General features: G+C 44.3%; 2 protein-coding genes across 2 annotated transcripts in view; one reads left to right on the top strand and one right to left on the bottom strand.

Annotated features, from left to right (window-relative positions):
* Positions 1–247: 247 nt before the first annotated feature.
* On the bottom strand, positions 248–1,199 carry LOC8043709 (peroxiredoxin prdx-2). Its single transcript, XM_002400474.5, has one exon. It carries the CDS (start codon positions 1,085–1,087, stop codon positions 386–388), a length of 702 nt encoding a protein of 233 aa, XP_002400518.1. The 5' UTR covers positions 1,088–1,199; the 3' UTR covers positions 248–385.
* Positions 1,141–26,976, top strand: part of LOC8043710 (dymeclin) — a 43,193-nt gene continuing 17,357 nt past the window's right edge. The window contains exons 1-12 of the mRNA XM_042290632.1: positions 1,141–1,371; positions 1,633–1,787; positions 1,863–2,009; positions 2,450–2,571; positions 2,835–2,907; positions 9,479–9,604; positions 11,638–11,756; positions 14,661–14,849; positions 17,932–18,107; positions 19,682–19,807; positions 21,962–22,075; positions 24,865–24,959. Of these exons, the coding sequence (XP_042146566.1) occupies positions 1,648–1,787; positions 1,863–2,009; positions 2,450–2,571; positions 2,835–2,907; positions 9,479–9,604; positions 11,638–11,756; positions 14,661–14,849; positions 17,932–18,107; positions 19,682–19,807; positions 21,962–22,075; positions 24,865–24,959 (1,427 nt within the window). The 5' untranslated portion in view covers positions 1,141–1,371; positions 1,633–1,647. The remainder of the gene's footprint in view (positions 1,372–1,632; positions 1,788–1,862; positions 2,010–2,449; positions 2,572–2,834; positions 2,908–9,478; positions 9,605–11,637; positions 11,757–14,660; positions 14,850–17,931; positions 18,108–19,681; positions 19,808–21,961; positions 22,076–24,864; positions 24,960–26,976) is intronic.

Here is a 26,976-nt window from a genome sequence, read left to right as displayed (position 1 = left end):
CTCACTGCCAAACAAAACAACAAAATGTTTTCGCAGGTTTTACAGCTGGCGTATATTCGCATATCGTCCTCCCGCATCTGCCTCCAAGGGTTGCAAACTTCAGATGGTCAAGTTTATTGATGATAATAAAAATAGCTTAAATTAAATATGATGGCATTCGGACTAACTTTATCTTTATTCCGATTAAATTGAGTGGGGAAACCTGTAGTTAGCCCCCATGCCACATCAACAGAAACAACAACTGCCGAACAGGGTACAAAATTTAATACGAATCGACTAAGGAACACAGCAAAAATTGACGTCTACACGCAAGTGCGAACGTCCTCCGGAAATGCAGAGCACGCCGCGGTGTCCCAGCGGTCTGTCCGGCAACGTATGGCGCGCCTCAGTTGACTTTGCTGAAGTACTCCTGCGAGTTCTTCGGGTCCGGCTTGATCGTGGGGGAGTCCGGCTGCCAGCCGGCCGGGCACACTTCGCCGTGCTTCTCCACAAACTGAAACGCCTTGACGAGCCTCAGCGTTTCGTCCACCGATCTTCCGACGGGCAAGTCGTTGACGGTGATCTGTCGGACGACTCCCTTGGGGTCGATGATAAACAGCCCGCGGAGCGCCAGGCCGGCGTCTTCCAACAGCACACCGTAGTCCCGGGCAATCTGCTTGTTGAAGTCCGAGAGCAGCGGAATGTTCATCTTGCCCAGCCCGCCTTGCTTGCGGGGGGTGTTGGTCCAGGCGAGGTGGGAGAAGTGCGAGTCGACGGAGACGGCGACCAGCTCGGTGTTGATCTTGCGGAACTCGTCGGCGCGATCGCTGAACGCGATGATCTCCGTCGGGCACACGAAGGTGAAGTCAAGCGGGTAGAAGAAGAGCACGAGGTATTTGCCTTTGTAATCGGCCAGAGATATGTCCTTGAACTGACCGTCTACGACGGCTTTACCTTTGAACGCCGGCGCAGGCTTAAGAACTTCGGGACCCAGGAGCCTCGGAGCGACGTGGAACAGGCGCTTGGAGGAAATGCCGGCGTCGCTCGGAAGTTGCACGCAAGCACGTGAAACTCCCAGTCGGAACGCCGATGCGAGGAGACGAGCCATGTTGTCGAAGGAACTGTCGAAAAACAGGAGAAGACGGCTCCGCTAATCCCGCAAGGAAGCAACCGGGGATCACGCGGAAGCAAATCGGTGATTAAAAAAATAATTTCAACGCTTGGAGGCGCGAGACGCGCTTGCGAAGCGGAACCGGAAATCGACCGCTTTCGTCGGCTTCCACGCGTAGGCACTTTTTCATGTTGATTCGTTTGGTTGATTTGGGCGTTTGAGTTGGAAGATGTTTAGTTTTCCCTGATGCCATTCTGACACCAAAAGACTTCTCGACCGAGGTAAGACGTCGCTTTTTTTCTGGACTAACGATCGATATTGTTGTCTTACTCGAACGCTGTCTCGAATTCCCAGCGCATTAATCGACGACTCCGATGGTCAATGCTCTCGGTCAGTCGTCGCGAACGGACCTTTTCGCCTCTAGCAACCGCTGCTAATTAATGCTAGCGGTCTGCTATTTACTGCGGCCGTGAACGGTGTTGTCAACAAACTGCGAAGGGAACATGGTGAGGGTGCTCAGATTCACCGTGTCGTATTCGCAGGACCCGTAGCGCACGATGGGAACCGCAACGAGCTCTCTCCACGACCTGAAGAAAAACGAGCACTTGAAGCACTTTGTGGGCAAAGAGCCCATAACGCCAAATGATCCCTTCTGGAACCAGCTGCTGTCTTTCAGTATACGGCCTCCGAGATCCAAGTAAGCTGACCTAAATCATCTCTGGTTTTGGCGCGGGTAGTTTTCCTTCGTACCTTTATGATAGCTTCTTTCCAGGGAAGAGTTCAGCTACCTCGACGAGAGTTTACAGCCCCTCTTGGAAACGCTGCTCACAAACAATGCCATTTCTGGGAACTTTGGTGCCTTGGTCAGCGTGTTCCTCACTCGCGCCTTGGAGCTCAAAGCATCGGCTCAGTGTGACAAGTGTGTCCATTTTTCTTGTTTTGTTTTGAGGGACTGAGTTTCCAGGTGTCATTGCCTAGAACAATTAGATGCATTTGACGAGCGCATGCTACCGTGATTGTTGATAGTATTACCTCTGTCTCATCGTAGTCATCCAAATTTTCAGTGCTGAAGATATGCTCCCATATCATGTTGTCAGGAAAAAACACTTCTAGCCAAGCTGTACTTGTTTACATAAGATGTGCAAAAATACATTCCAGATATTGTCTGATCGGTCGAGCCTTAAATTTGTTCCTATTTAATCAGCTGTTACCAGCAGAATTTCAAGTTCTTTGTTTTGATCAGAATATGTTTCATCGTTTGCTGCAATCTTGTAATGTAATTTAATTTGACTTCAGTTTCTCTGGCTACTTCATACTGATAATATCCATTCACAAACATTTCCTTGTTCTTTCTTGCAGCAACATCTTTACTTGGCAAACCTACAATGCACTTTTTATCATTCGGTGTATTGTCAAGTATTTCATAGTGACAGTCACAGAGGACAATGTGGTCAAGCAGTTTCAGGCACCTTTGTCAGGTGGTAAGTTGCCCCAATGACATTTGTCTTGTTTCAGACTATACACATTTGCAAGTCCGGTTTCAGGGCGCTGCCATCTTGCTTGAGTGGGGTGCGCTTGGGCGAGTCATAATCCAATTGCGAAACCTTGCTAAGGCGCTCAAGAGCGCACCCCACTGAGGAAGATGGCGGCGCCCTGAGAAAAAGGACTTGCTAACGTGTATAGAAAGAACTGCATGTTTTGTACTCAATGCAATAACAATTACTGCCTGTATCCTTTTTCCTAGATTCAAAACACGATGACCTTTTGGAATCTCTGGTGAATGCGTTGGTTGAGATAGTGGTTGATGTCCCCTTGGTGTAAGTGATCGGTATCTTTACCACACTCGTATTGTTAACAAGGTTATTGTTGTAGCCCATTCTACAGATCTCTTGCTATGCATTGAATGACACTGTTGCGGATTTCTCATAGTTTATTAATGAATATTTCTTATTATTTATTACCTTTTTCGATAGCAGTTGTAAACAATTTCATCCTGATGTCTATCTATTGACTAGTATAGTGTGTTTAAGCAACATTTCTAGGTCGTGGATATGCTTCGAGAAACCCTTTGTGATAGTAAAGCAAACAAAATCAAATTTGTCATTTACACCTAGCAGTTTCTTTCATTTTATCTGTGATGAGAGCATCCGCATCAGGAAATGCATCATTGACAATTCACGCGCCAGCCCAATGTTCGAGAGGCTTCACGTTCAACCATGTAACCTTTCCTTTGCTTAATTAAACTGATCTGTACGACACCTTAGTCGTCACATGGTGTCAGAAGTCGCCACAGACGTCGCCACAGCCCATCGAGCGAACGTGAGGCAACCGGCCGAAGCCAACACCGACAATTCAAGATGGCAGACAACAGACTTCGACCACCGAAGCCTCTAAAGGTTTCATCGCAATCTCCGGATACGTGGGACGACTGACTCCAAGCGTACAACTGGTATGCAAGTGCAGTTCAGATGCACAAGAAGACGGCGAAGGTCCAGATCGCAAACTTTATGACGATAATCAGTCTGGAAGCACAGAGCATCTACAGAACGTTCTTACCGAAGATGAAAAAGAAAGACGTCAAAGCGATGAAGTGGAAGTTCAAAGAGCATTTCACACCGAAAACGAACCTGGCGTACGAGAGGTACAAATTTAACAAAATGAGGCAGCAAGGAGAGACCTTCACCGAGTTTTTGACAGCAGCAAAACTACAAGCCAAGAAATGCCAGTACGGTGATTTGACGGACAAGCTCTTGCGAAACTGCCTCATCGTGGGGATAGCAAATGACAATGTCCGAGAAAAACTACTCGGAGATCTGGCAATCGACCTGGAGAAGACTATCCACATATGCAAAGCAAGCTACGCAACAGCTGAAAGAAATCACCGTGAAGGGAACAGAGACGAAGCTGGATGCAATCACGACAAATACAAAGAAAAAATGGCAGCAGAAAGCAGCTGCTCGGGCAGAACAACCGCAGCAGCGACAGTGCAACTACTGCGGTGGAACTCATCGCAAAAGAGAGTGTCCAGCGTACCGGAAGACATGCAACTCTTGCAAAAAGGTGGGCCACTTTGCATCTGTGTCCAAATCAAACACGAACCAGCAGAAATCGGTCCATGACGTTGAGCATGAGGACGACACAGGCGAGATGTATATCTCCGATGTCACAACCGCAGCCCGCACGAAAAAGAATTCTGATGATGTCTGGTATGAAACCATACAGTTTCAGTGTGGGAAGTCAGTCAAGATGAAGTTTGATACAGGTGCACAATGTAACTTGCTGCCAAGCAAGATTGCCAGCAACTTAGGCCTGACAGTAACTTCATCACCGGTCAAGGGCATAGTGTCATACACTCAACACAAGCTCCCAGTATTGGGAGAAGCTAGAGAGACTTGCATCGTGAGGGGCAAAGCGGAAAAAATCAAGTTCGTTATTGTAGATGGACAAGGAGCACCAATTCTAGGCAGAAACGCCTGTGAAAACCTCGACCTTGTGAAACGCATCAACCATGTAGATGCCGAAGACGACATCTGCAAGGGCATGGGTACGATGCAGACCTCAAAAAACTGAAATGCAAAACAGGCCGCCAAGAAAGGTGTCATATGCACTCATGGATGACGTAAAGAAAGAGCTTGACAGTATGAAGAAGCAAGGATTAATCAGAAAAATTGACGAGCCAACACCTTTCTGCAGCCAAATGGTCCTGGTCAAGCAACGCGGCAAATTTCGTATTTGCTTGGATCCGACCGCCTTGAACAAAATGCTCTTACGAAGACACTATCTACTGAAGATGCTGGAAGAGATTGTTACACAAGTCAGGGGATCAACAGTCTTCACCTTGCTAGACTTCAAGAAGGGTTTCTGGCAACTGGAAGCATCAGAGAAAACAAAGAAATACCTTGCCTTCAGCACACCCTGGGGAAGGTCCTTTCTCCGTGTCCCATTCGGTATTGCAATTGCACTCGAAGTGTTCCAGCAAGTCATATTACGAGTCCTAGGGGCCTAACGAACGTGTCAAACTCAATGGACGACATCTTAATCTTTGCCAAGACGAAAGAAGAACTGCAGCAACACTAACAAAGTAGTCCAGAAACTATGAGATGTTGGTGCCAAACTAAACTACGACAAATGTGTCTTCAACCAGCCAAGCGTTAAGTTCTTCGGCCATGTACTAACAGCTGAAGGGCTAAAAGTCGACAAAGACAAAATCGAAGCGATTGAGAAGATTGGAGATTCGAAGAACAAGACCGAACTTCAGCGACTTCTGGGTATGCTCCAATATCTTCAAAAGGTTTGTCCCTAACCTGGCAGAGAAGACAAGCCCACTCAGGAAACTACTCAAGCAAGACATAGTGTGGTTGTGGCTTGAAGAACAAAGCATCGCTCTAGAAAAGATAAAGCAAGCCCCCAAGCAAGCGGCAACACTAGACTACTACGACACAAACAGCAAGATGACGCTTTCTGTCGACGCCAGTTCAAAGGCACTAGGAGCAGTTCTACTGCAGAACGGAAAACCAGTGGCTTACGCATCCTCTACTCTAACAAGTGCACAGCAAAACTATCCACAAGTCTTAAGGGGGGATACGGCCACGAAATTCCATTTTTTTCCGAAAAAATGCATTTTCAAAAAATATTATATTTGGGTTCACTATGTTCTGAAGCATAGTTTCAGAAAGTTTTATTTATAAATGCGCAGTATTTATTTCGCAAAAAATTATTTTCGGCAAGCTCGCGGCCGCGCGCGGCGACCCGCCGAGCAAGCAGACGGCGAAGTTCGGCATTTTCAAATTAGGCCTACTCCGCGCTCGTTCGACGCAGCCGAGATATCTTACCCTCGTTGGAAGCGCCGTTTCTTCTAGTTTCTGCCCATAGAAGCTTGCTACGTTTGAGGCTATCTGTGTCCCGGGAGAACCCCGTACATACAAGCAGAAAAAACGTGGGAACTATGATACCAGCAATCCCATTGGTTGTGACCCGAAACAGGGCTCACGATTGGCCGCCTGCGTGCGCTATCGGCAGCTTCTTTCGCTTCTGATCGTATCGCTTCTGATCGTATCGCCAGTTTGCCGCTGTTTAGATTCGTTTTCCCTCTTTGTTCCCGGTAGTTTTTCTGCCGAGAAATGCCTGCTTCCAAAGTTAGCACTCGCAGTAGCTTTGGCCGGCGTTCTCAACGGCGGAAACAAAGGGCCGGCGGAGACGGGGACCCGTCTCCGCCGGCACCATCGTCGCCGTCTCCGCCACCGTCGTCACGATCTCCAAGCTCAACTGGTGCTTGGCGGACATCGGAGCCTACAGCTTCATCTCCGAATCGGATGTGCTGACCACGTTCGAGAGGAAGCTCAGCCTGCGCGATTTCGACGCGGGGATTACGGACGACCCGGAGCTGACAGACGCTCCCGTTGAAAAGCCCCTGAACGGCTCCTCAATGTGTCCACCATGCAGACTCTTGTTGCGATTTTACTCTGCCTCAAGTGCCACGGAAAACTACTGAGCTTGCAGGAAGTTGACATCAACGTTTAGTTTGTTGTTAGCTGCTCGACTTGCGGAGACATCGTCGCGACACCGCACTCACCATCAATCGGCAAGTTTCGAGAGAACGAACTCGCGGTACGTCTAGGCGTCGTTGGAAGAGACTGTGGCATCAGTTTCACAAAGCTCACGAATCTCTTCGGGGGCCTCAAAGCAACTGCCCTCCTCATGCTCATGTAGTTGAAGGTGCCACCAATGACTCGGGTAAATTTCGAGTTTCTGGCACCGTCCGAAAATAAAAAAAAAACAAGTTGAAACTTCAAACGCATTTTTCTCAGTTTCACTTTTTGGCAGGAATTCTTGTTTTAGGAAAGCTATCATTTGACATTCTGAACACAGAGGGACATCATTCAAGGTTTTCTGGGACTGAAATTTTCTGGGGAACAAGATAGATTACTTCACAGTTCAAAAAATCTACTCCTTCATGAAAAAAAAAAAAAAATTTTTTGAAACAAAAAATTTACATTTTTTTTTTTAAATTTTGGGATGTTCTTATTTTTGTTATAATTGAATATTTTGCAATTTATTTTTTATCTAGGTTGCACTGTGGGTATTGTTCTTCACATTAAAGCAAAAAGTTTGCCACCAGCTAATTTTATTTTTCTACGATAGACTTCCTAATGAAGTGTCTTTTTTCTGAAGTGCGAGAACCGTAGCATGCTGTAAAGTTGACCAATAATGCTAAAACTTTGCAGATTATCCTTCCTCATAGTGCTGAAATAACCCTCAAAATTTGAACCAAATTGGGTGAAGGGTTCAAAAGTTGACCCTCTCAGGCCATATCCCCCCTTAAAGGAGGCACTGGCCATTGGATATGGATGTAAAAAGTTCCACCAGTACATCTACAGAAGTCCACTTGAGATTGAAACAGATCATCGACCCCTCGAAACCATTAGCAAGAAGCCGCTAGGACAGGTACCTCCACGGCTTCAGTGACTACTTTTCGACATCCAACCTTACGCTCCGTCGATCCATTACAGGAAGGGAAAAGACCTCGTCATCGCAGATACTCAGCCGAGATTGTCGCCCAACCATTACAGCGAAGATTACACACAAGATATGGAAGTCTTAGCAATCGTCCTGATGTCGCAAAGCACACTAGAAGAGTTCAAGGAATCCCTACAAGATGATGACTCATTGCAAGACATTCTGCAAGCTATCATGAATGGATGGCCAAACAACAAGATGACGGAGACCATGAAGCTGTTCTCGCCGATTCGGGATGAGCTCATGTACAAAGGACTACCCTTTCGAAGTGGCAGAATCGTCATTCCAAAGACATGGCATGGCGCAAGAGAGTCCTGGAACAGGTTCATGATGGGCACCCGGGAATTTCAAGCTGTCTGAAACGAGCAAGGGAATTAATCTACTGGCCGGGCATGTCAAAAGATATCAAACGCCTGGTGCTTTCCTGCCCCATCTGTGAGTCCAAGCAGAAGAAACCACCGAGCAAACCTCTGATGATGAAAGAAGTGCCATAGCTCCCATGGGAAAGGGTTGATATTGACCTGTTTGACTTCAGTGGGAAGACAAACATTATCGTGGACAGCTACTCTGACTTCATTGACTACAGTGAGTTACGAAATGCCTCATCAAGTGAAGTCATCACAGCTCTCAAGTGATGGTTTTCGACTCGCGGCATCCCAAGGGTTGTGGAATCTGACAACGGAACATGCTTCGTTGCACGCGAATTCCAAGACTTCTAGAGCAAGTGGGGATTTGACCACGTTACTTCTAGCCCGAGGTATCCAAAATCCAACGGCTTGGCTGAACAGAGCCGTGCAAGTTGTCAAGAATATGCTGAAGAAGTGTACCAAATACGGAAGTGACGTACAACTAGCTCTCCTACACTTACGGAATGTTCCATGCGATGGAGAATTGGGATCACCAACACAGAGACTGTTCAGTCGGCAAACAAGAACCGCCATTCCACTCAGCGAGACATTGTTAATCTCCAACATTGTGGAGAACGTACAACAGAAAATGACCTCCCAGCGACAAAAACAAAAACACTACGCTGACCAGCATTCGAAGAGAGCACCTGGCATGAGGATCGGTGACAAAGTTTGGATGTGGGAAGGCAATTGCCGCTGGACTCCCAAAGTTATCGTGAAGAGTGCATCCACGCCTAGGTCATACTAAGTTCGAACAAGAGGTGGACAATACCCTCGCAACACTTAATTTATTCGTCCAACACAAGGAGCATGGGAACCTCCACGAACATGTGTTTCAAGCCCAACACAAGACCCGAAAACCTCAAGTGGGGAACTACTCTACCAGAGCAGAACCAACCGGCGCACACCACCACAAGACCAGGCCGTACAGTCAAGCCAGTTGTACGGAGGGACTTGTAACAAAAAAAGGGAGATGCGGTGAGAGCACCCGCATCGCAAGATGCATCATCGACGATTCCCGTGCCAGCTTGATGTTCGAGAGGCTTCAGGTTCAACCATGTAATCCTTCCTCTGCTTAATTAAACTGATCTGTACGACACCTTAGTCGTCACATATCAATATTTGCAGATTATGTCAGCTCCTTAAGTCAGATGGACCAACTAGAAATGTTGCAGAATGCTATGGTACTGTCAACCGCTCCATTAGTATTGGTGTAAATACAGTTGAACCTCTATTTAGCGAAGTCACTGGGACCCCCTAATTATTTCGTTAAATCGGGAACTTCTTAAAGTCGAGAAAGAAATTCTTCGGGATAGGCTGCGCGGGGAATCCGAATTTGTTCGTTAAATCGGGAAACTCGCAAAATCGGGTTCCGTTAAATTGAGGTTCAACTGTATGTGAATGCCTGTTTCCAGTTTAGACATGTGTTCCACTTTCTTCATGCCTGTTCTTTTTTATATTGCAGAGATTTCACCTATGCACTCCATGTCGAAGCAGTCAATACGATTCTTGTGCTGCTCTCGGTGCAGATGTTTTCCTCCATCCCTGCTGCCAAATCGCCTATCTACAAGTCAATTTTGCAGGGAAAATGGTTTGTGTTTCATGGATTATTTTTTTTTCTTTCTGTTTTGAGATTTTGGTTTTTGATATGTACTGAAAAGCACTGGTAAATGTAAACCAGTGTTATCAAACACCACTTTTGTTGAGAAAACGGGGTGTGTCATCTTTTTTGCTTGGATTTAAGGGTGGGATGCAGATATTCAATCACATTTGGATAATGGCAAGCATGTACAGATTACCCAAAAAGAGTTACTAAATACTGTTACTCGTCACTCGCTTAAAAAGTAACTAAATATGTTACTGATTCTGAAAACGAACACATTACTTCAAAAGTAGTGAGTTAGTTTTCTCGATGCTTAGATGACCAAATACACAACCAATTTTATTTCATAATTTTCTTTTTTTCAGTAGTTGTTGAATTGAAGCATTAGCTATCTCTCGAAGTTTTCATGAGTTATGTTTCTCCACTTCCTTGAGAACGCATCTCCAGCGATGCTGAAGATTCATTCTACTGACACACTCGAAGGAATGGCAGTGTTGTACTTAAGGAAGAGGTGGCGAATCTTGGATTTTCCTTTCTCATTTGTTCTCTCTGCTTCGAAAGTTTGAAGTTTACAATGGGTTCTGTGCCTTCCCGCGTTGGCAACCTCCGGCTTGCATTCAGTCTACACGATTCTAGAAGGTTCAACCAACAAACTTTATTAAGTTAACTGGGTGAAGGACATTCCCAACTGTAGTGTTCGACTGACGGGTTCAGCGATAAACTTTGCTCTACTGTCATACTGTTTAGTTGTTTTTCGGGTTGCCCACCTTCCCTTGTCACAATAGACGTATACTCGGGTTAGAATTAAAACGAGGCTGTTGAAATGGTGTTGTACGCGTTACTCCTCAAAAGCAACACAATAATGTTACTCGTTACTTGGCCTTAAAAGTAACAACACAAGATTCCGCGAGAAAATTGGATGAAAAAAAGGAGTGGGCTAACGTACGGTGTGCAATCGAGAAAAGTTGAGAAATGCTATTTTTACGTCACGCGTCTCGGTCAAACTTGTTATCGCGGCAAAGGGCAATGAAGCAAAGATGACTGTACTTCCCAGTCAGCACTGTTGACTTATATCCCACCATAGCTAATTGGATGTATTTATGCCAAGGTCATCATTGATCCGAACTCTACGATTACCAGGAGTGGGCTGTCTTTCGGCATTTCCGAGAAAATAGCAAATCAACCCGAAATTGGGGGTGGGTTACCTTACGGGAGTGGGGCACCTCAAGATTTTACGGTAGGTAGAAATAACTCGTTAATAATAACATGTTATATACATGTCTGGGTAATAGGCCGTGCTTGTCTGCCACAATGAGTTTTTGACAATGCTTTGAGTGCATAAATTGGGTTATCGGCTTTGAAAGACAACCTCCGAGGCCCTTTAGTGTTCTTCTAAGCCATATGTTCTCAAACTGGGCCCCAAAGAACCCTGGGGTTTTCAAGCTACCGCATGTTTTCAGCTGCCCCTTGCCCTGCGTAAGGCGTTCTTTCAGTTTAAGCACTCTTTTAGAAGATCTGAGCCATCCAACGTATGATGTATAACAATGCATGAGACACTCCAGTATGTGCATTATTGTTAACAAGGTCTGTGGGCTTTTGTGCTACTTCATCGCATTAATGCCAAGACCAGGAAAAGCTTGTCGACTATTAGTAAAAAAGAAATATGCTTTCCCCGAGATAAAGAAACATCAGAGAACTCCTGTTCAAAGTGACCAAACGAGCATCTCTTATATTTGCACTGCTGCTGCTCCTTTTGATTTTGTTCTTTGCCGGTTACTTTTTCAAATGATTGTTTAACTGATTTAGTGTTCTGCAGTGATGCTAATGGAAAATAGACTGATAAATGCAGATAGGGAAATAAATGCTGATTTATTGTGCCATATCATGTCGAGACCGAATACCGAATAGCGAGTTGCTCTATTCTTTGCATCTCTTTCGTGTAGTATCTCGGATGAAGCAGCAGCCCTGTTTGTGCACACCTTGTGATAGTTTTTGTTATTAACGACATTGTTTTGTTGCAGCTCTATTCACGCCTTGCTGTTCACGAAAAGCCTGCTTCAGAATTTTGTACGTCAGGACAAATGCCCGAACAGTTACCACCATTCTGAGTCTGGTGGCAGTATCATCATAGGCTTGGCTTGTGAGTCTTCTATATCTTTTTCTTTTAACCTTCCTCTTCATCTTGTCTTTCTGCCAAACAGCTCATTACCTTAGGCAAAACCCAAGATCAGAGAGAGGTTGCTCTTACTTGAGCTGAGCTTCTATTACCACTTTTGAAATTACGTCAGGGCTCGGCATACCAAAATAATCGCCAAGCGGTGCTTGCCACCTTGCAGATTCGCTCGCTGCCTGTGACTTTTGTATTGTGTGAAACCAAAACATAATCCTCAGTGAACAAAATTTAAACCTTGTTAATACATTTTCCAGGGGAGTGCAATAAAATCATGTATGATCCGGGAAAGCTTAAAGGGGCAGTACAACGATATTAAGGTGGAGTGTTCTTCACTTTACACAAGCTTCCTGGCACAATTGGGAGATACTAGCACGCAACGCAACTGGCCAAGAAAGACCTTTGTTGCAATATAGTTTCAAAGACAAAAGCGAGGGTTTTCATCCAATCTCTCCTTTGCAAAACTTGATGATGTAGCTGGGCGGTCGCAGTACCGCCCAGTGACGATGCCCGAGCATTGCGTGGGCGCTCGATTTGGGCTCGTGATAATCGATAGCTCGAGAAGCATCCAGTTAGTGGCCCGTGTAACAATGTCTAAAACTCAGCGTTTGTCCTGTGCCTTGCCAACCCCAGCACGTGCCTATGATCAACATTGGCGGCATATAATCAGCTCCAGATCACATAGCCGCTTGTTCTGGCTGCAAATTCAAAAAAATTAATGCCGCTTGTTTTTTGTTGTTTTTTGTGCTGCGACTGATTGCGTGTGGTGAAGAATGAGCAGGTGTTTCACAGGTCATTAGCATCAGGGATTTGTTCTAAGCAGTATTTGCGCAAAGCACAAAAATCCCTTTAACTGCCGGTAATGATATAGATAAAACAGAAATCAACTCTTTCGCAACAATTCATTTTATGTGGACTTTAGTGACTGGTGAACTACCATATTAATTAAAAAACTGAATTCCTATTTCTTCTTCAAAACTGTTACTTAAAAAAAAACTAATTGTAGCACAAGAATGCCAACCCGTAAGAGTGAGCAAAATTTCCGAGCCGACCGAGCTGGCCGAGATGCTTCTCCGCGTCAGCCGATGCTTCTAGTGAACCGGTGCAAAGCAGGGAAGCTTGATGGACACACCGGTGCGAGGCGGGGAAGCTGAACTCGCACGCACCAAGAGCAGTGCATGCTGGCGAGCTCTGAACTCCACGGACTCCACGCTAAAGGGAACTAGCAGAAGTGGGGAAACTAAGCAGCCGAGTACCACAGAAGCAAGCATGTGCGTGGGAGAAAGAGATGAAAAGATGTGTGGAATGCTGTGCTAAGGCCTCAGAACCTTCAAAGCCTAGTTCAAGGTCGTGCTCGGGGTGGAAAGAGCAGCGCAAAAGGTGGTGCGCACAGAAGCGAAGATGTGGCAAAGTGAGGGACCAACGCAAAACAAAGAGGGCAGCCACTGCCCAAGAACATGTCAAACGGTAGCCTCTGGACGTGGGAAAGGCAAATGCACATATCTCTATGGGTGTTCGAAGGAACCGGCGTTTGGGAACATATAACAGGCAGAAAAGCATGGTATTCGCCGAGAATATGTCCACGTGGTTCTACAGTCGTCTCAGCGGAACTGCTAGACAAATCTTAGAGAGGCTGTCATTCTGTCAACCCTTTCACCCACGAAAATAAGCCTGGCTCACCAACCAGTGTATCCTGTGTGCAAATTTAGTAACCGGGACCACGAGGTTACGTTATGTAGGCCGAGGCATGGCAGAACGCAATGAGCATGGAGACTGAGGAGATGCCCTTACGTTCATTACAAACGAAATTTAAAAAATTAATCTAGGCTCTTATTTTGCCAAGAGCTTAACGATATCCCGATTTCTGGCTTGAGTGTTAGAGCCAGTATGGTGCTTAGTGTTTCAGTAGCCTCTTACCCGTTTCAGACCGAGGTGAGAAATTGTAACATTTATTAAGTGTTTTTTTTTTTTAGGCCGTAACAGTGGCACAAAATTGGAAGGGTTCAGGAAGTGCTTTGAGCAAGTTGTTTTGCAGCTTACACTTTGAAGCCATGAAACTTGAACAAGAGAGCGTAGTAATTACCATTCGCTAAGTGAGATGAGAAGTTATTTGACTGAAACCAATACTTGTATAATTTGCAATCTTAAATTCCACTGGCAAAAATAATTTTAGACAATTAACTTATAATGGGCCGCAAGAGCAAAGCAGTATGATTTAGTAGTTCAAATGAACCGATAGCCATATTTTCTGCCCGATAACCACCTTCTGCTCGCATAGTCGTGCTGCTGGAAAAGGTATTTCTTAGATGAGTGGCCAAAACAGTGCACATACACTGCAGTGCTAATGTGCGTTATCAGCCATCGTCGAAATGCGGAGACTATTATTCGGTGAAGCACCGAGCAGGCGGCCTTGCGAACATTTTCTGGTTTTATCAAATAGTTCTCACCAAATTAGTGTTGCACATGATCAGAAAAAATATGTAAGCGATGAGTGGTGCAAGATTTTGAGAAAGCAATTGGTGGGCATGTGCAGAAAGCCCAGTGCAAGCCCGGTATTTCACGGTAACACTCCTTTTCACCTTGGGGCAGTCCGTGGGGGGTCGCCATGAGCCATCAAAGCCAATACAATGTTGTGCGGGTTTCGCATGACCTTTGGGAGGGGTGTAGCAACGTGCAGCGTGCTTGGTTGTGTCGTACGTGGAGAGCGCTAGGTTGACTGGAGTGGCTCAAAGCGTTTGCTGAAGTCCATCATAAGGAGAAAAAAAGTATAGCATTAGAAATTTTTGTAGGGCTGCTCCTAAGAGGGTCGAGAGATCTCTATGGCAGCATTCGACTGCACTCAAAGCCCTCGCATTTCTCGTCTTCCGACGTCAGCCGGCCTATGGAATGTGCTGACCCTGGGCTACGGCAAGGAGCAGGACGAGGAGTCAACGCGGCTGAAGGAGACTGTGCTTGCCCAACAGAGCCTGCTGCTGCTCCTGGTTCTGGTGAACCACTGCACCAACGACAAGGCCGTCTGCAACCCTTACAAGAAGGCCCTCTTCTCCTTCGTCAATTCGCAAGGTGCGTGGATGCCTGGGGGCGAGCGTCATTGCGCCATTTTGTGGAAACTGCGCCACAGCCAATACCTCGCATCCTTATGCACCAAATCGCACAACGTGCACAAAAAAAAATTGTATTCTGTCTTGGTTTCAGTTTTTATTGACTTGATTGGCAGCAATGAGCGCGTTTAGCTTAGTCGGCCTTGCAATCCTTTGTTCAGTTTATTTTCCTGTGTATCCCGAGTCAGAAGCGCGCGAAAAAACTCAAGAGTCGGATTCCAAGCGCTGCACCACCAATGACTGGATTGTTATTCTTCAGCCATAAGCGGTTAAGCAAGTCTGCCGAGGCGAGGTCGAGTAGTTAAGCGTCAGATTGCCTGAGGCTCTGCGACCCGGGATCTGGACGTCAGCCAGTTGAAAACACATTAGTAAAAGATTCCTTTTAGTACTTCTTCATTAGAAGTTGGAACTGCATTTCCGCAAAACAAATCGTGATTTGATAGAACTGAAACGCGGTCCAATCCGAAACCTTGCCAGCCAGCAGCTCTCACGCGAGCGGTAGATCTGCTCGGCGTACTTTAACCTTTGAATACGATAACTCCGTTAATCATAGTCTGCTGCTTCAATATTGAGTTGCACAATAGGATAAACTCGAAATTTGTTTCCCTGTTCCTCCGCTCAACTGCACGTCCGTTGCTTACATATGTCACATGGTTCGCACATATAATAGCTATGTCAAGCATGTATGGGTTCTGCGATAAGCAGTGCTGGTTTGCATTCTGAACAGCTGAAAGCCACTTGGAAACTATCAAGGACACTCACTATCTTCCGAAACGTATGGTACTTGCTTTTTGGTTCTCATTAAGGCTCACAAAGTTTCACGTTTTCGCATCTGTTACACTGTTATCCCATCTACCTAGATTCCTATCCCCTCATGTTCTTCTGTGCTGCTAAGCACGATTGAAATTGGTGCCGTGCTCGTCTAAGACACTAGCTGAAGCGCAATGAAAACTGATCTGAGCTGCTCCTTGCCTGCTCTAGAATGTAGTTTTAGCTGCTCCCAACCTGCTTCAAAACAGCTGTTTCAGTTGCTCCTGTGGCTGCTCCCAAGTACATTTCTCGAGTTCCACCCTGGGTGTACCTCGGAAATGCTGGCATTCAGTTCGGTAACAGCAGTTGCCAACCAGTGTTTTAGACACAGACTTTTCGTAGCAGCGAGATTGATTCACACTTTTGTTTTTTTGCTGTGTATCTGTGGAGTCTGTTGAATCCACGAAGGGATCATGGATGTCTAAACAGCCGGGAACTGCTACGCTTTCTGCCGCCATTCGTTTTGTTTATGGGCAGCTTGATAGATGTTTCATCTGTTTTCATCATACTTCGCTTACATTTCTTTTACGAAGAACTTGATTAAGGGGAGGCACTCCCTTGGAGGGTCTACTTTTTAAGTATTTGTGCCAGGTCAATGAAATTTTTAGGGTATGTTAAACGTCAAAACTTAGGAGGCTACACCAACTTTCAACCCAAAAGGTTCATTTTTTGACAAGTTACAGCCTTATTCGTTGAAAAAAATGTACATGTAGCAGTGCCAAAGGAAAAAAACTATTGTTTCAAAATATGAATAAAAAGGCACAATTTCTTTGTTGGGATATAACGCTGAATGACTAAACTAGTCAGTAGTAGGCTTGAAATAATCTTTAAGGCCATATTTCAGGTAAAAATTAACTTTCAATAATGGTATGAATTTTTAATTTTTTTCTTGTTTCACAGACGTCAACATTTTTGTGTGAAGAAATAACAATTTGCAAAAAGTAAGCACATAGCCGAGTTCTCCAGTAAATTTCATGCCAAAAAAGCCATACATTAGACTTGGGGGCACTTAACTCATCGAACGATAGTTTTAGAGCTGTGAAAAAATGGTGAAAACATGAAGCTGAGAAAAGGGTTTGAAAGTTCGAACAGTGTTTTAGTTTAGATGGGGCTTGCCATTTCATCTAAAATGCTCCAGGGGCATATGTCACTCCTTCCTCTGCACGGTCCCTCTGTGCCTTGGCCACAGCTTCCATCTTCCTTTTTTTGTGGGACATCTTGGAGGACTCGAGCGCTTTCACTTGGGCCTTCGCAACCTTCATCTTGGTGGCCCTCTCTCTGTATGACGCTTGGTAGCTCCCTGGCTGTATGCCCATTTCCAACAGAGCTCTTGTTTCGCCAGTTTGACCAATAAGAGAGTGCACAGCTATGTTTTCTACGGAGTTTTACGGTCTGTGAGCACGATATCACGAACAGTGCTGCGAACAGAACGAAAGAGGGCGAGACGCTCATTTTAAACGAGGGGGGCCTGTCCATGCTAGTCAAAAGAAACGCGGAGGGAGTGTGCTTTGAAAATGGCACATTTTCGTAATCGGCTGCCAGCACTTCGAAAATAATTTATTTCGGAGTAAATACTTTACTTACAGGAATAAAATTTTTGGACAGCATTCTTTATGAGTTGTAAAAGCTGGTCAGCCTATTTTCCAAAAATGTGACTTTTTTGAAAAAAATCGCGATTCCTAGGCCGTGCCTCCCCTTAAGATGTTTTAGTACATTGTTCCATTAACTTCAATAACTATTCTTAATAATTCACCGGTGCCTTTGCTCGTGTATTGTTACCGGGTATTCATTGCATCATATAAGTGGAGGCAGTACAAGAAGAAAGTTATTTATGTGGAACATTGCACTGCGATGTTCAGCAAATTATCAAGGCGTGAAATCAACAAACTAAACTCTGTATTGATGCTGCCATGGCATTTGACAAGTTCACGGACATAGACCTAGCGCTTTGCGCCGGCTATCCAACGTGGTACTCTGAAATACAAAACAATCTGGTTGTGCAGAGGCGAAACACTGTCCAGAAAACTACGACCACTTTCTCCAACTCCTTTGAGTGTGAAGTTTCAATATGGAGATTCTTTTTGGCTCAATTAATGTTTTTGAACTGCTGGATTATTTTAATTGCTGCACGATCCCTGTCAATGTTTTAGGTAGTACAATGTTTTCTGTTTGTCGAGACAACTGAGACTCTCAGTGGTAGGTGTCTTCATTGCTTTAATTGTGTTTCCTTTCAGATTCAGGAGGGAGCGTGGAAGCCATTCCATCTTTCAAGCTAGACTACGGAAAACTCTACGACACTCTGTGTGTCACTCTGAACAATGACCAGACAACATTACTGCTGTACTTGCTGATGCACCGAAACAGCAACTTCAAGACGTACGTCCTGTCAAGATCCAACATTGAATTGCTGGTGAGACTGCTCATGTTTGATATCACTTGTTAGCGGAGTGCGTCATGGCCATATTAGTAGCTCCTATATGTCAATCCACAATTTTCCCACATGCTGCAGTTCAACAAAGTTGATGAAATGAGGTGTTTTCCTTGGGCACAGAGCTCACAAAATATTAATTCTGAACACAAGTTCACGGTCACTGCTTTTGTTGGTTTTGTTGGTGCCTCGTAGAGGAGTGCTGCCCGTGGAGTTCAAGTTTGAGCCTTAAAGGTATATTCAATAGCATCTTGCATTTTGTTGTTTCTTAGAACCCTGAAGTGCATATAGTGATGGAAATAGGTGTGTTCAATTTAGCTACACATCCTGCATTGTTAAACACTGCTTCATGAAATTTCCTCTTATAGTGCATTCTAGAACATGTACTGAAGGTAGAGGCAGAGGTAGGTATTACGGTACACTAACCACGCTATGTTCGGTGCACATTTTTGGCACCAATGTGCATTGTGCAACACTCTTAGCACGGGCATAACATGGCCCTTTTTTCGCAGTTTACTTTAAAAAAAAAGTATTGGTGGGCACTAAGTTTTACCGCTTAGATTAGTGACCCGAATGAGTAACTTCCACCACACAGTAGTTTTGATAGCAGCCTTTTGGTTTTAAGAAAAAAACAAAAAAACTAGCATTAGCTTGTTTGTGCTAACAGTGTCGTGCTAGTACACCAGTGTATCTAACAAAAATAATTATAATGTTGCAACATCTGTTTAGAGATCTCATTCCAGGTTCTGATTCAGAAACAGCTTGAAAATAGGTCATTTTTTACTAGTAGAAAGACATGCCTAGATATGAGAATCTGTGTTCCTGGGAATGAGTTTCCGGGGGTTTTGATGACAGCGGAAATATGATTGCCAGTGCCCCCAAGTAGCCCAACCTCCGCACATAGGTCCGCAGCTCCCCATTAAAGTATCTGTTCCTTAAAAAAAAAAAAAGGGGGGGGGGGGGGTGACTTGCAGGCAGCAGTAGATTAAGTTTCGTTGTTTTCGCATTAATACCCGTGCATACTGTTGTGACGCCGGCTGAATTCTAACTACTTTTTGCTATGCTGTACTTACCGTTAAATTTGTAAAATTTTATCTTTGATGATGTGGTGATAGTTAAAGGAAATAGGAAATAGGCCACAACAGCATTTGTTTTCCCTTTAACAGTGTGTTGTTACACTGCCCTTATCATGTAAAGATATAATTTATTGATATTAGTAACTTTATGAGGTTTACAGGGGTCATAATTTGCAACTCTTTTGCTTTTCTTTCTTAGTATTAATTGTTTTCTGTGGCTCTGGTCTCTGATGTTGGGCTTTGTTATGTAGCCATGAAAAAGGAAGGGTTAGTTTTTCTTCAGCACTTTTCACTGACATACTAGTACAAGGTTTTCTTCCAAATGTACTTTTGAGGTTTTGTTTCAGTAACTGTGTACATCTTTTAGGAGTATTGTAGCTTATTCTTCTCCTTCCGATCAAGTAATCACTGGGAAATAAAATATAATTAAGACAGTTGTGAACTGTGGGTGTAATTTGTAACCGATTAAATTCCTTGCAGATCGTTCCCATCCTGAAAATTTTGTATGATGCCCCAGAAAAAACATCCCATCACATCTACATGTCTCTCATCGTGGTCCTCATTTTGAGTGAAGATGATCTTTTCAACGAGGCTGTTCACGATATTGTGAGTTGTTTCTATTATCCGTAGAGAAGCGCTAACTATCTTTGGGGGGGGGCTCACATTTGGGATCCTGCCCAATAATTTTATTGAAGTTGTCTAAAGCATTGTGAGATATGAGTGCCACCATGCAGTTTTGGAAATTCGTCCAAGCAGCTGTTTGTACATCCACCGTGAGCTTGCCACTGCAATGTACAGGGGGCACTCAGCTATGCTTTCCTCTTTCATAAAATACTGAGCAAACGCCCACCCAAAATTTGGTGATAATCTTGTAAAACTGGGTTATGGGCACTTGTTAGGTCTGAGCGGAAATGCACGAGGGCTGGTTGAATGGGTGGGCTCCACCACTTTGCACCGATGTGGTTGCATCAAGCTTCACTGTTTTGCACCTGCGTGCACTCATCAAGCTTTTCTCTTTAGCACCAGCGTGCTCGGAGAGGGAAGTGATGCGTAGGAGTGCCTCGGTTAGCTGGATGGGGTCAGAGGTCTGGGCAGAGTGCTTTATATGTCCTTTGTTTATTTTTGAAATGTTTAAAAGTAGCAAGTGGTGGCTTATTGTAACATGGGTGCATGCTTGGTGTGTTACTGTAAAGTGCTTTCCTAAGCTTAGTGCTTGAGTCTCGTGCAGTACAGCAAAGAGTTCTGCACTTGAAAAGACTTAACTATGCTGAATGCAGTTAACAAAATGGGCATTATGCAAAAAGAAGCACCACCTAGTGTACCTATTATCAGTTATCCAGTTTCTGCCGTATTGGAGTTTTCACATACCGGTATTTTGCCCGCTAGCCATTGGCCACGGCAAAAAAGGAGTTGTGGATCTAAAATACAATCTCTTGACTGCCTGTCCTGGCTAAATTCTTTACAGCTTCGACAGAAACCGTTCCCTCACCTGGATGGCGCATTTCATTGCATTTAAGAATGAGACAACAAAGGAAACCAGTCTTTGTGGCTTAGCACTGAGCATGAACTCATTTATTTTCGTTTTAAACCTCAGCATTTCTTTGGGCTGCGATGAACAGTTCAGTTACACTGAGAACAGGGGCAGCAAGGTTACATGAAGTTCATTTCCAGTTCATAAGTATTTCGTGTAATTTCTGCACAAAGCTATTAGCATGTATCATTCACAATAACTAAAAACAGTCGCTGTCTATGGACAAACAAAGCTTTACTGATAGCTTTATAGACCAGTGTCTGCCCTGTTCCATGGCCCCATGTTTGTTAATGCTGATGCCATTATACAGTAGGGGGCTGCGTTTTTTGCAAGACTTTTTTTTTTGTTTTTGTTTTTAGAAACTTTTGCATATACATTGTAGTGCACGAACATCAGAAATGCATGGTCATGAAGTTCCAAGAACAACACCGATGCCCAAAGTGCTGTAAAAAGCAAAAATCCTGGTTAATACGCAGCCCCTGCCTTTACAAGAGCCTGCATTTGAGATTATTATTTCTCATTTTTATTGCTGGGGGATAGGATTTCGGACACTGGTCTATAGGGGGTGTGCCTCTTGTGTCTTTTCTACATTGCCTCCGGACTTGATGGTTCAAGTTGATAAATAAGTATTTTCATGCAGAACAACCATGTATGTTAAATGGACCTCTTGGCAAATACTGTAAACAACTAAATTTCCGCAAAAACCTAATTTTCGCGAATCGCCTACAATTCTCAAAAAATACATGCCGCGAACAATACGGGCAATATGTGAACGCTACAAAAGCTACACTCGATTCACGAAAATTAGAGCCTGCGAATAATTTCAAACTTTCAGCTTTGGCCCGATTCGCGAAAATTTGAACCCGCGAAAATTAAGTTGTTTACAGTATGTGCTGCCACCTAGACATGCGACTGGGTTCGAGGCTAAGTGGCGAGAAAACAAGGCGCGCGCAAGGCCTCTCCCACCCGTTCCACACCCAAAACGTCAGCTACATCCTGTTTACCCATTGAGGTGCTGTGACCTAGATACGGCTCCCCCACACTCTCCTTTGTCCCCATCTTGCGTAATCTTCCACCCCGAAGTCGACACAACGAAACCATCTTCCCTCTCTGCTCGGCCAGAAGGAAGAGAGTGAGGGTACTGCAGCCATTTACTCTCGAACCGATGTTTCTACAAAAGGTCCATTGATGCTTTTTGACTCTCGTGATTCTGCTTGAACTTTTGGCAGACCTTGAAGAACATTTCCTGGTACACAGAAAGGTCGCTCTCAGAGATTTCCTTGGGCGGCCTTCTTATCCTGGTGGTGATACGGACCATTCACTTCAACATGACACGCATGAGGGTGAGACGTCGTTTATTTGGCTTTTGGTTCAATATTTACCTTAATTAATAGAACCATAGGAACCAATTCCTTAAACCCATACATCCCATATACCTTCTTGAGGGAGACTTGGCTCCGGGGACAAGAGAACCTTTTTTTAAGCACACTCACTGGGTTTGAGGCTGGTTCCTGCTAACCCTAACCAGCTAGCAGCAGCCTGCCTGCACTGCTGCCAGATACGTTGCCACACTTGTTTCTTTGTTTCTGCATTTTATAGCGCTATCTCCAAAGAGGAAATAATTGAAATTATGCAGATTCATGAGCCATACTTCATCGGACGAATCAAAGTCTACGAAGCCACCGAAAGAAAGTCTCGCGGAGCCGAGATTTGAACTCTGGGTCTCCAAATTATCTGATTGGGTATCGGATATAGCATGTACAATGCGCCAGCAAGCGTCGTATTGCATTCTACGCGACGGTGTGTGCTTCTAAAACACCTCTTATTAGACACATTTTGTTTAGCCCAGAGTTAAATCCCGGCTCCGCCAAAGATTTTGTCTTTCGGCGGCTTCTTAGAATTTGTTTCATTCGATCAAGTATGGTTCATTCATTCATCTGCATATTTTCTGCCATTTTATAGCATGTGTACTTCCTCGAGGTCACTGACAAAACGTTTTGTCATCTTTGGGAATAAACAAGATTTGTAAGCTATTTTTGTCGAGGATGTGCATGGCAGAATGAATGCCACTGGAATGTTTGTTTTATTCTGGGTTGACTTCTCACCTCGGCCACCCACTTAGCTATGTCGGTCGACAAAATCCTTAATCATAGAAAATAATTGACAGCTGAGGATAGCCGAAAGGCACGCATATTTCCCATGCACAAATAAAGTATTTATAATTTGCCAAGTCTCAATATTCAAACCATATATTTTCCGTGCCACACAATGCCTCGTTATCCGAACAGTGTTTTAGAAAAAATGTCTCAAATAATACGGCACGTCCAATCAACAGTGTCAACAACGATAGTTGGACAGAATCTAAGCGGAACTCATTTTGGGGAGAGCTTGCTTTTTGCACAGCACCAAAGCAATGGATTGGACGCGTCTGTTCCGTTCCCCTCCCCGACGTGATCTGCGATATTAATTGAAGGTCGAGCAGGACGACTCTGCAAGAATTATTTCGGTAGAGAACAGTTGTCATAGTCTGCAACGTCACGCCAGTGGCAGTGGCTTTCATTCATGTGAATTCCAAGCATAAATGCTTGAACAGGAGGCACTAATACCTTAGTTACACTATCCCTTTTAACTGTCATTAAGCCAATGATCGTTGACACCGCCCAGCCGTCATTGAGCTCAACTAAGTTGTTCAGTGTTACATGGTACATAGGCCTAACAACCTCAATTGAGATGTGCGTCAAGGGACACAGTTGAAACTGAAAAGAAACCTAAACTGACGTCACATTATCATTGTATTAAATAACGATGCAAATTAATTATATGTACACTTTTCATTCATTATAAACAGCAAAAACAAAATAAAATAAACTTCTTTTATTTTATTTTGAGTAGAGAAACAACAATCGGAACGTTTCATACAAATTCAAGCAACAGGGACTCAACGAAAATCTCATCGTCACCGACATTACAATGGCTGCCCTTGCCAAGCTTTGACTTTCGCGACGTGCCGTGATCGTTCTAGCGGCAGCTCTGGCCCTGAATCATACCTCTTCCGACAATATTTGCTGCTACGATACTTTCTAGATACCTCCCCCAATTTCCCATAATAGTAAGTGTTTCGCTGGCACTGGCCATGGGTGTTGATGCAGCGGACGCCGCCATCTTTAGCTCTATTTGGGCAGACCTCCATTAGTTATACTCCGTTTCACCTTATGTTGTATTGCTGCAAAGGCTAGAAGCACGAGCTCATAGTGGTGGCAGCTGCCCTTCATGTACGAGAGCTTTTTCCGCCGAGATCTGCCCCAGAGCAAGGAGCTTGCACTGGTAGCCTTCCTGCAGTACATCATAAGGTGAAATAGTGTATAACTGAGGTAGACCAGCTCAGTTGAACTCAATGATCGTTAGCGGCTGAATGACAGTTGGCGCCGCCGTGTAACTCCAGCCGATCGCGGTTGAGTCATATGTTGTTGGCTTAATTACAGTTAAGAGCTCTAGTGTAACTAGGGTATTAGGTTATGAGCCCTAGTGGAAAATAGACAAAAAGGATATGCAACATGAACAACGCAAGTTGCTAAGTGGAAACTTCCAAGAAAGGCTGGAAAGCTCGGAATGCACAACACAGCTGGAAAGTCGTGCTGATCAGGTTTTCACAGCCCAAGATGGTTCTAGAAAGTTTCTAGCTACTGGGGGTGCTGAGAGCAGCACTACTTGCATCATCATCATCACCCACAAAACGGCAGCAGTCAGCTTACTTTAGTAGGTGTGTTGCTACTTGGAGTACTGGAAAGTGACAGTGACGTCCCAGGAATATGCTGGCATTGGCAAAAGAAGGATCATTCTGTTTCCTATTTTCAATTTTTGCTTCGTGGTCCCTTGAGTGTTCCTGTTATTCTATATTAGTATAGCTAACCAGTGCTGGTTTCTAGATAAAGTGCAGACAAGTTGGACTGAAGTGATGCTAGACTTTCTTTCTGTGCTTTACATTGTATCATTATAAAAGCTCTTTTCTGTGCACTTCAGTACATGTTTAGTAGATGGTTTCTTGTTTCAGAGTATACATCTGCCAATGGATTTGTTGAAACGTTTTTTTGAGATTGCATGACTGGTAAATTGCTCTTTCTCTTTTTTTCAGGACAAATACCTGCATACAAACTGCCTTGCTGCGCTGGCAAACATGTCCAACCATTTCAAGAACTTGCATCCGTATGTCTGCCAGAGATTTGTCAGGTATGAACCCTGATATCTTCTGTAGAAATGATCATTCATCAAAACATTATTTTCAGGAAAAATTTTAAAAATGGATTTATGATGAGATGTATAACCTCCTTTCATTCATCTGTTCACTTATGTGTTCTCGTATACTCGCTCACCACTTGTCTGGATATTCTATGCATTTCTTACCTTAGAACAATGTATTCACATTATAAATTAAGTTGCAAAATCCGCAAAAGTTAAGTTGCTGCGAAAATTTATTTTGTGTATAAAAATCCACTTCCCTATGGTAGTGAGTGGTGCTTTCTAAAGTTCTTACACTCTTGTCCTGTTGTGTGAGATGTTGATAATCTGCTTTAACCCTGTAATATTGTATCCATAGCCATAGTCACCCCTGAAGAAGAGGCTTTCAGAACGTTGGGTCTCTAATTGGGGCTTGATGGATGTCCTCCTTCAATTTCTGTTCTCCCAACCAAAGAGATTCCGGTCAAATACTCACATTCAAATATTGTATGTTTCTTTTCTTTTGCCTGTGCTTTGCCGTACAGGTAATAGACCCTTTCAGAAATTCAGTGTCATTTAGTGGCTCAAATAACAGTCTGTTGCATGCTAAGGGGGGTAAAATCTAGCATCTATTCAGGCAGCATCATTTCCTTGTTTCAACAACAGGCACATGAAAGTGACAGTGTGCTTTGCCGCACAGTTCTCTCTCAATTCCTTTCAGTTTCGATGTTGATAAGAAGACACCCTTCTGTACGAGGCACTTACCCGACTTAACCTTTTTTTTACCACGAGAAAAATGCCCATCTTTGGAGGGTCTCGGTATTCTTCTTTTCTGAAAGATATGTGCTTTAAAATTTTTTGAAATACCGTATTTACTTGCATCATGAACACACTTTTCTTCCCAAAAATTGACACAGATTTGGGGGTTGCATTCATTACGCGGAGTAAAATTTTTGTGAACATGATAGTGCTTCAAGAAAGGGACGAGAGTAAGAAAGAGACAACACAATGTGCTAACTTCAATTCCTTCAGATTGTGTTGTCTCATTCTTACTCTCACCCCTGTTTTGAAGCACTCTCATGTTCTCAAAGTTTCAGCACCAACTCGCCCAAGAATCAGCGTTACTCAGCTTTAAACGTTTGGCATTAACACACTTCGTGCAAATGTCATATTAGGTGCCAATATGGCATGGCAAGGTACTGTGGCACGTCTCCACTGGTGGAGGCACACCCATGGCTAGTCGGGGCGTGCCACAGTGACCATGCTTTATAAATTGCGAACCTTTTTAGGGCACTTTTGGCGTGCCCTTTGCCGAAGGAAAAGCACCCTACGAAGCTCACTCAGCATAGAGAGCAACGCGACCGTCCTTGGGCCTAACCACTTCCACGATTTCACTGTCCGAAAGCGTACCACAGACGACGGCATGTTCATTGACATCAATGCATCCGATAGGCAAAGAATGTCCGGGGCTGGGTAATTCCTCGACCCAAGCTTCGTCAAGTGTGCGCGCCGCTCGGTTTCTCGGTAGATCACTTCCGCAACTACGCACTTGCAGCCATTACGAGAGCGGCTTGGCTTGGCTTGACTTGGCCTGACCGCTTAGTGGCAAAAGAAAATAGGCTTGGTGGCCTTGGTGGCTAGCTAAGTTGGACGTGATTCAAGACTCGCGGAGCCGAAAATTGAAGATGCGTGCATTGCACATGGGGAAAAAAAATCCAAATATCAGTACCCGTGTTGGGGGTGCGATCATTATGCGAGTAAATACGGTATATCAAAATGTAGCACTATAAATAATATACAATGGGGAACTCAAAAGTAACTGGAATGAATTCCTCAGAGGATGGACCGTTCGTAGTACCAGCTTCCGCTGCTAGCAGTGCTTAGCAGCACCCCTTCCGAGCCAGTTTGTCGACCGGCGTCATTGCTAAAGTTCTAGCGGTATGTTGTGACTTTTTTCTCCAAGCGGTTCAAAATCATTCCTTGTTTTTTGCACTGTCTGAATTAAAAAACAGAGTGCGGCCGTGAAATT

This window comes from Ixodes scapularis, unplaced genomic scaffold (genome assembly GCF_016920785.2).
Source record: "Ixodes scapularis isolate PalLabHiFi unplaced genomic scaffold, ASM1692078v2 PGA_scaffold0__279_contigs__length_252992795, whole genome shotgun sequence".
Taxonomy (NCBI): Eukaryota; Metazoa; Arthropoda; class Arachnida; order Ixodida; family Ixodidae; genus Ixodes; species Ixodes scapularis.
Note: the sequence above shows the minus strand (reverse complement) of the source record. Positions and strands in the feature narration are given on the sequence as shown.

Coding starts and splice junctions, on each gene's coding strand:
- LOC8043709 (XM_002400474.5), bottom strand. CDS start 1,087: ATGGCTCGTCTCCTCGCATCGGCGTTCCGACTGGGAGTTTCACGTGCT.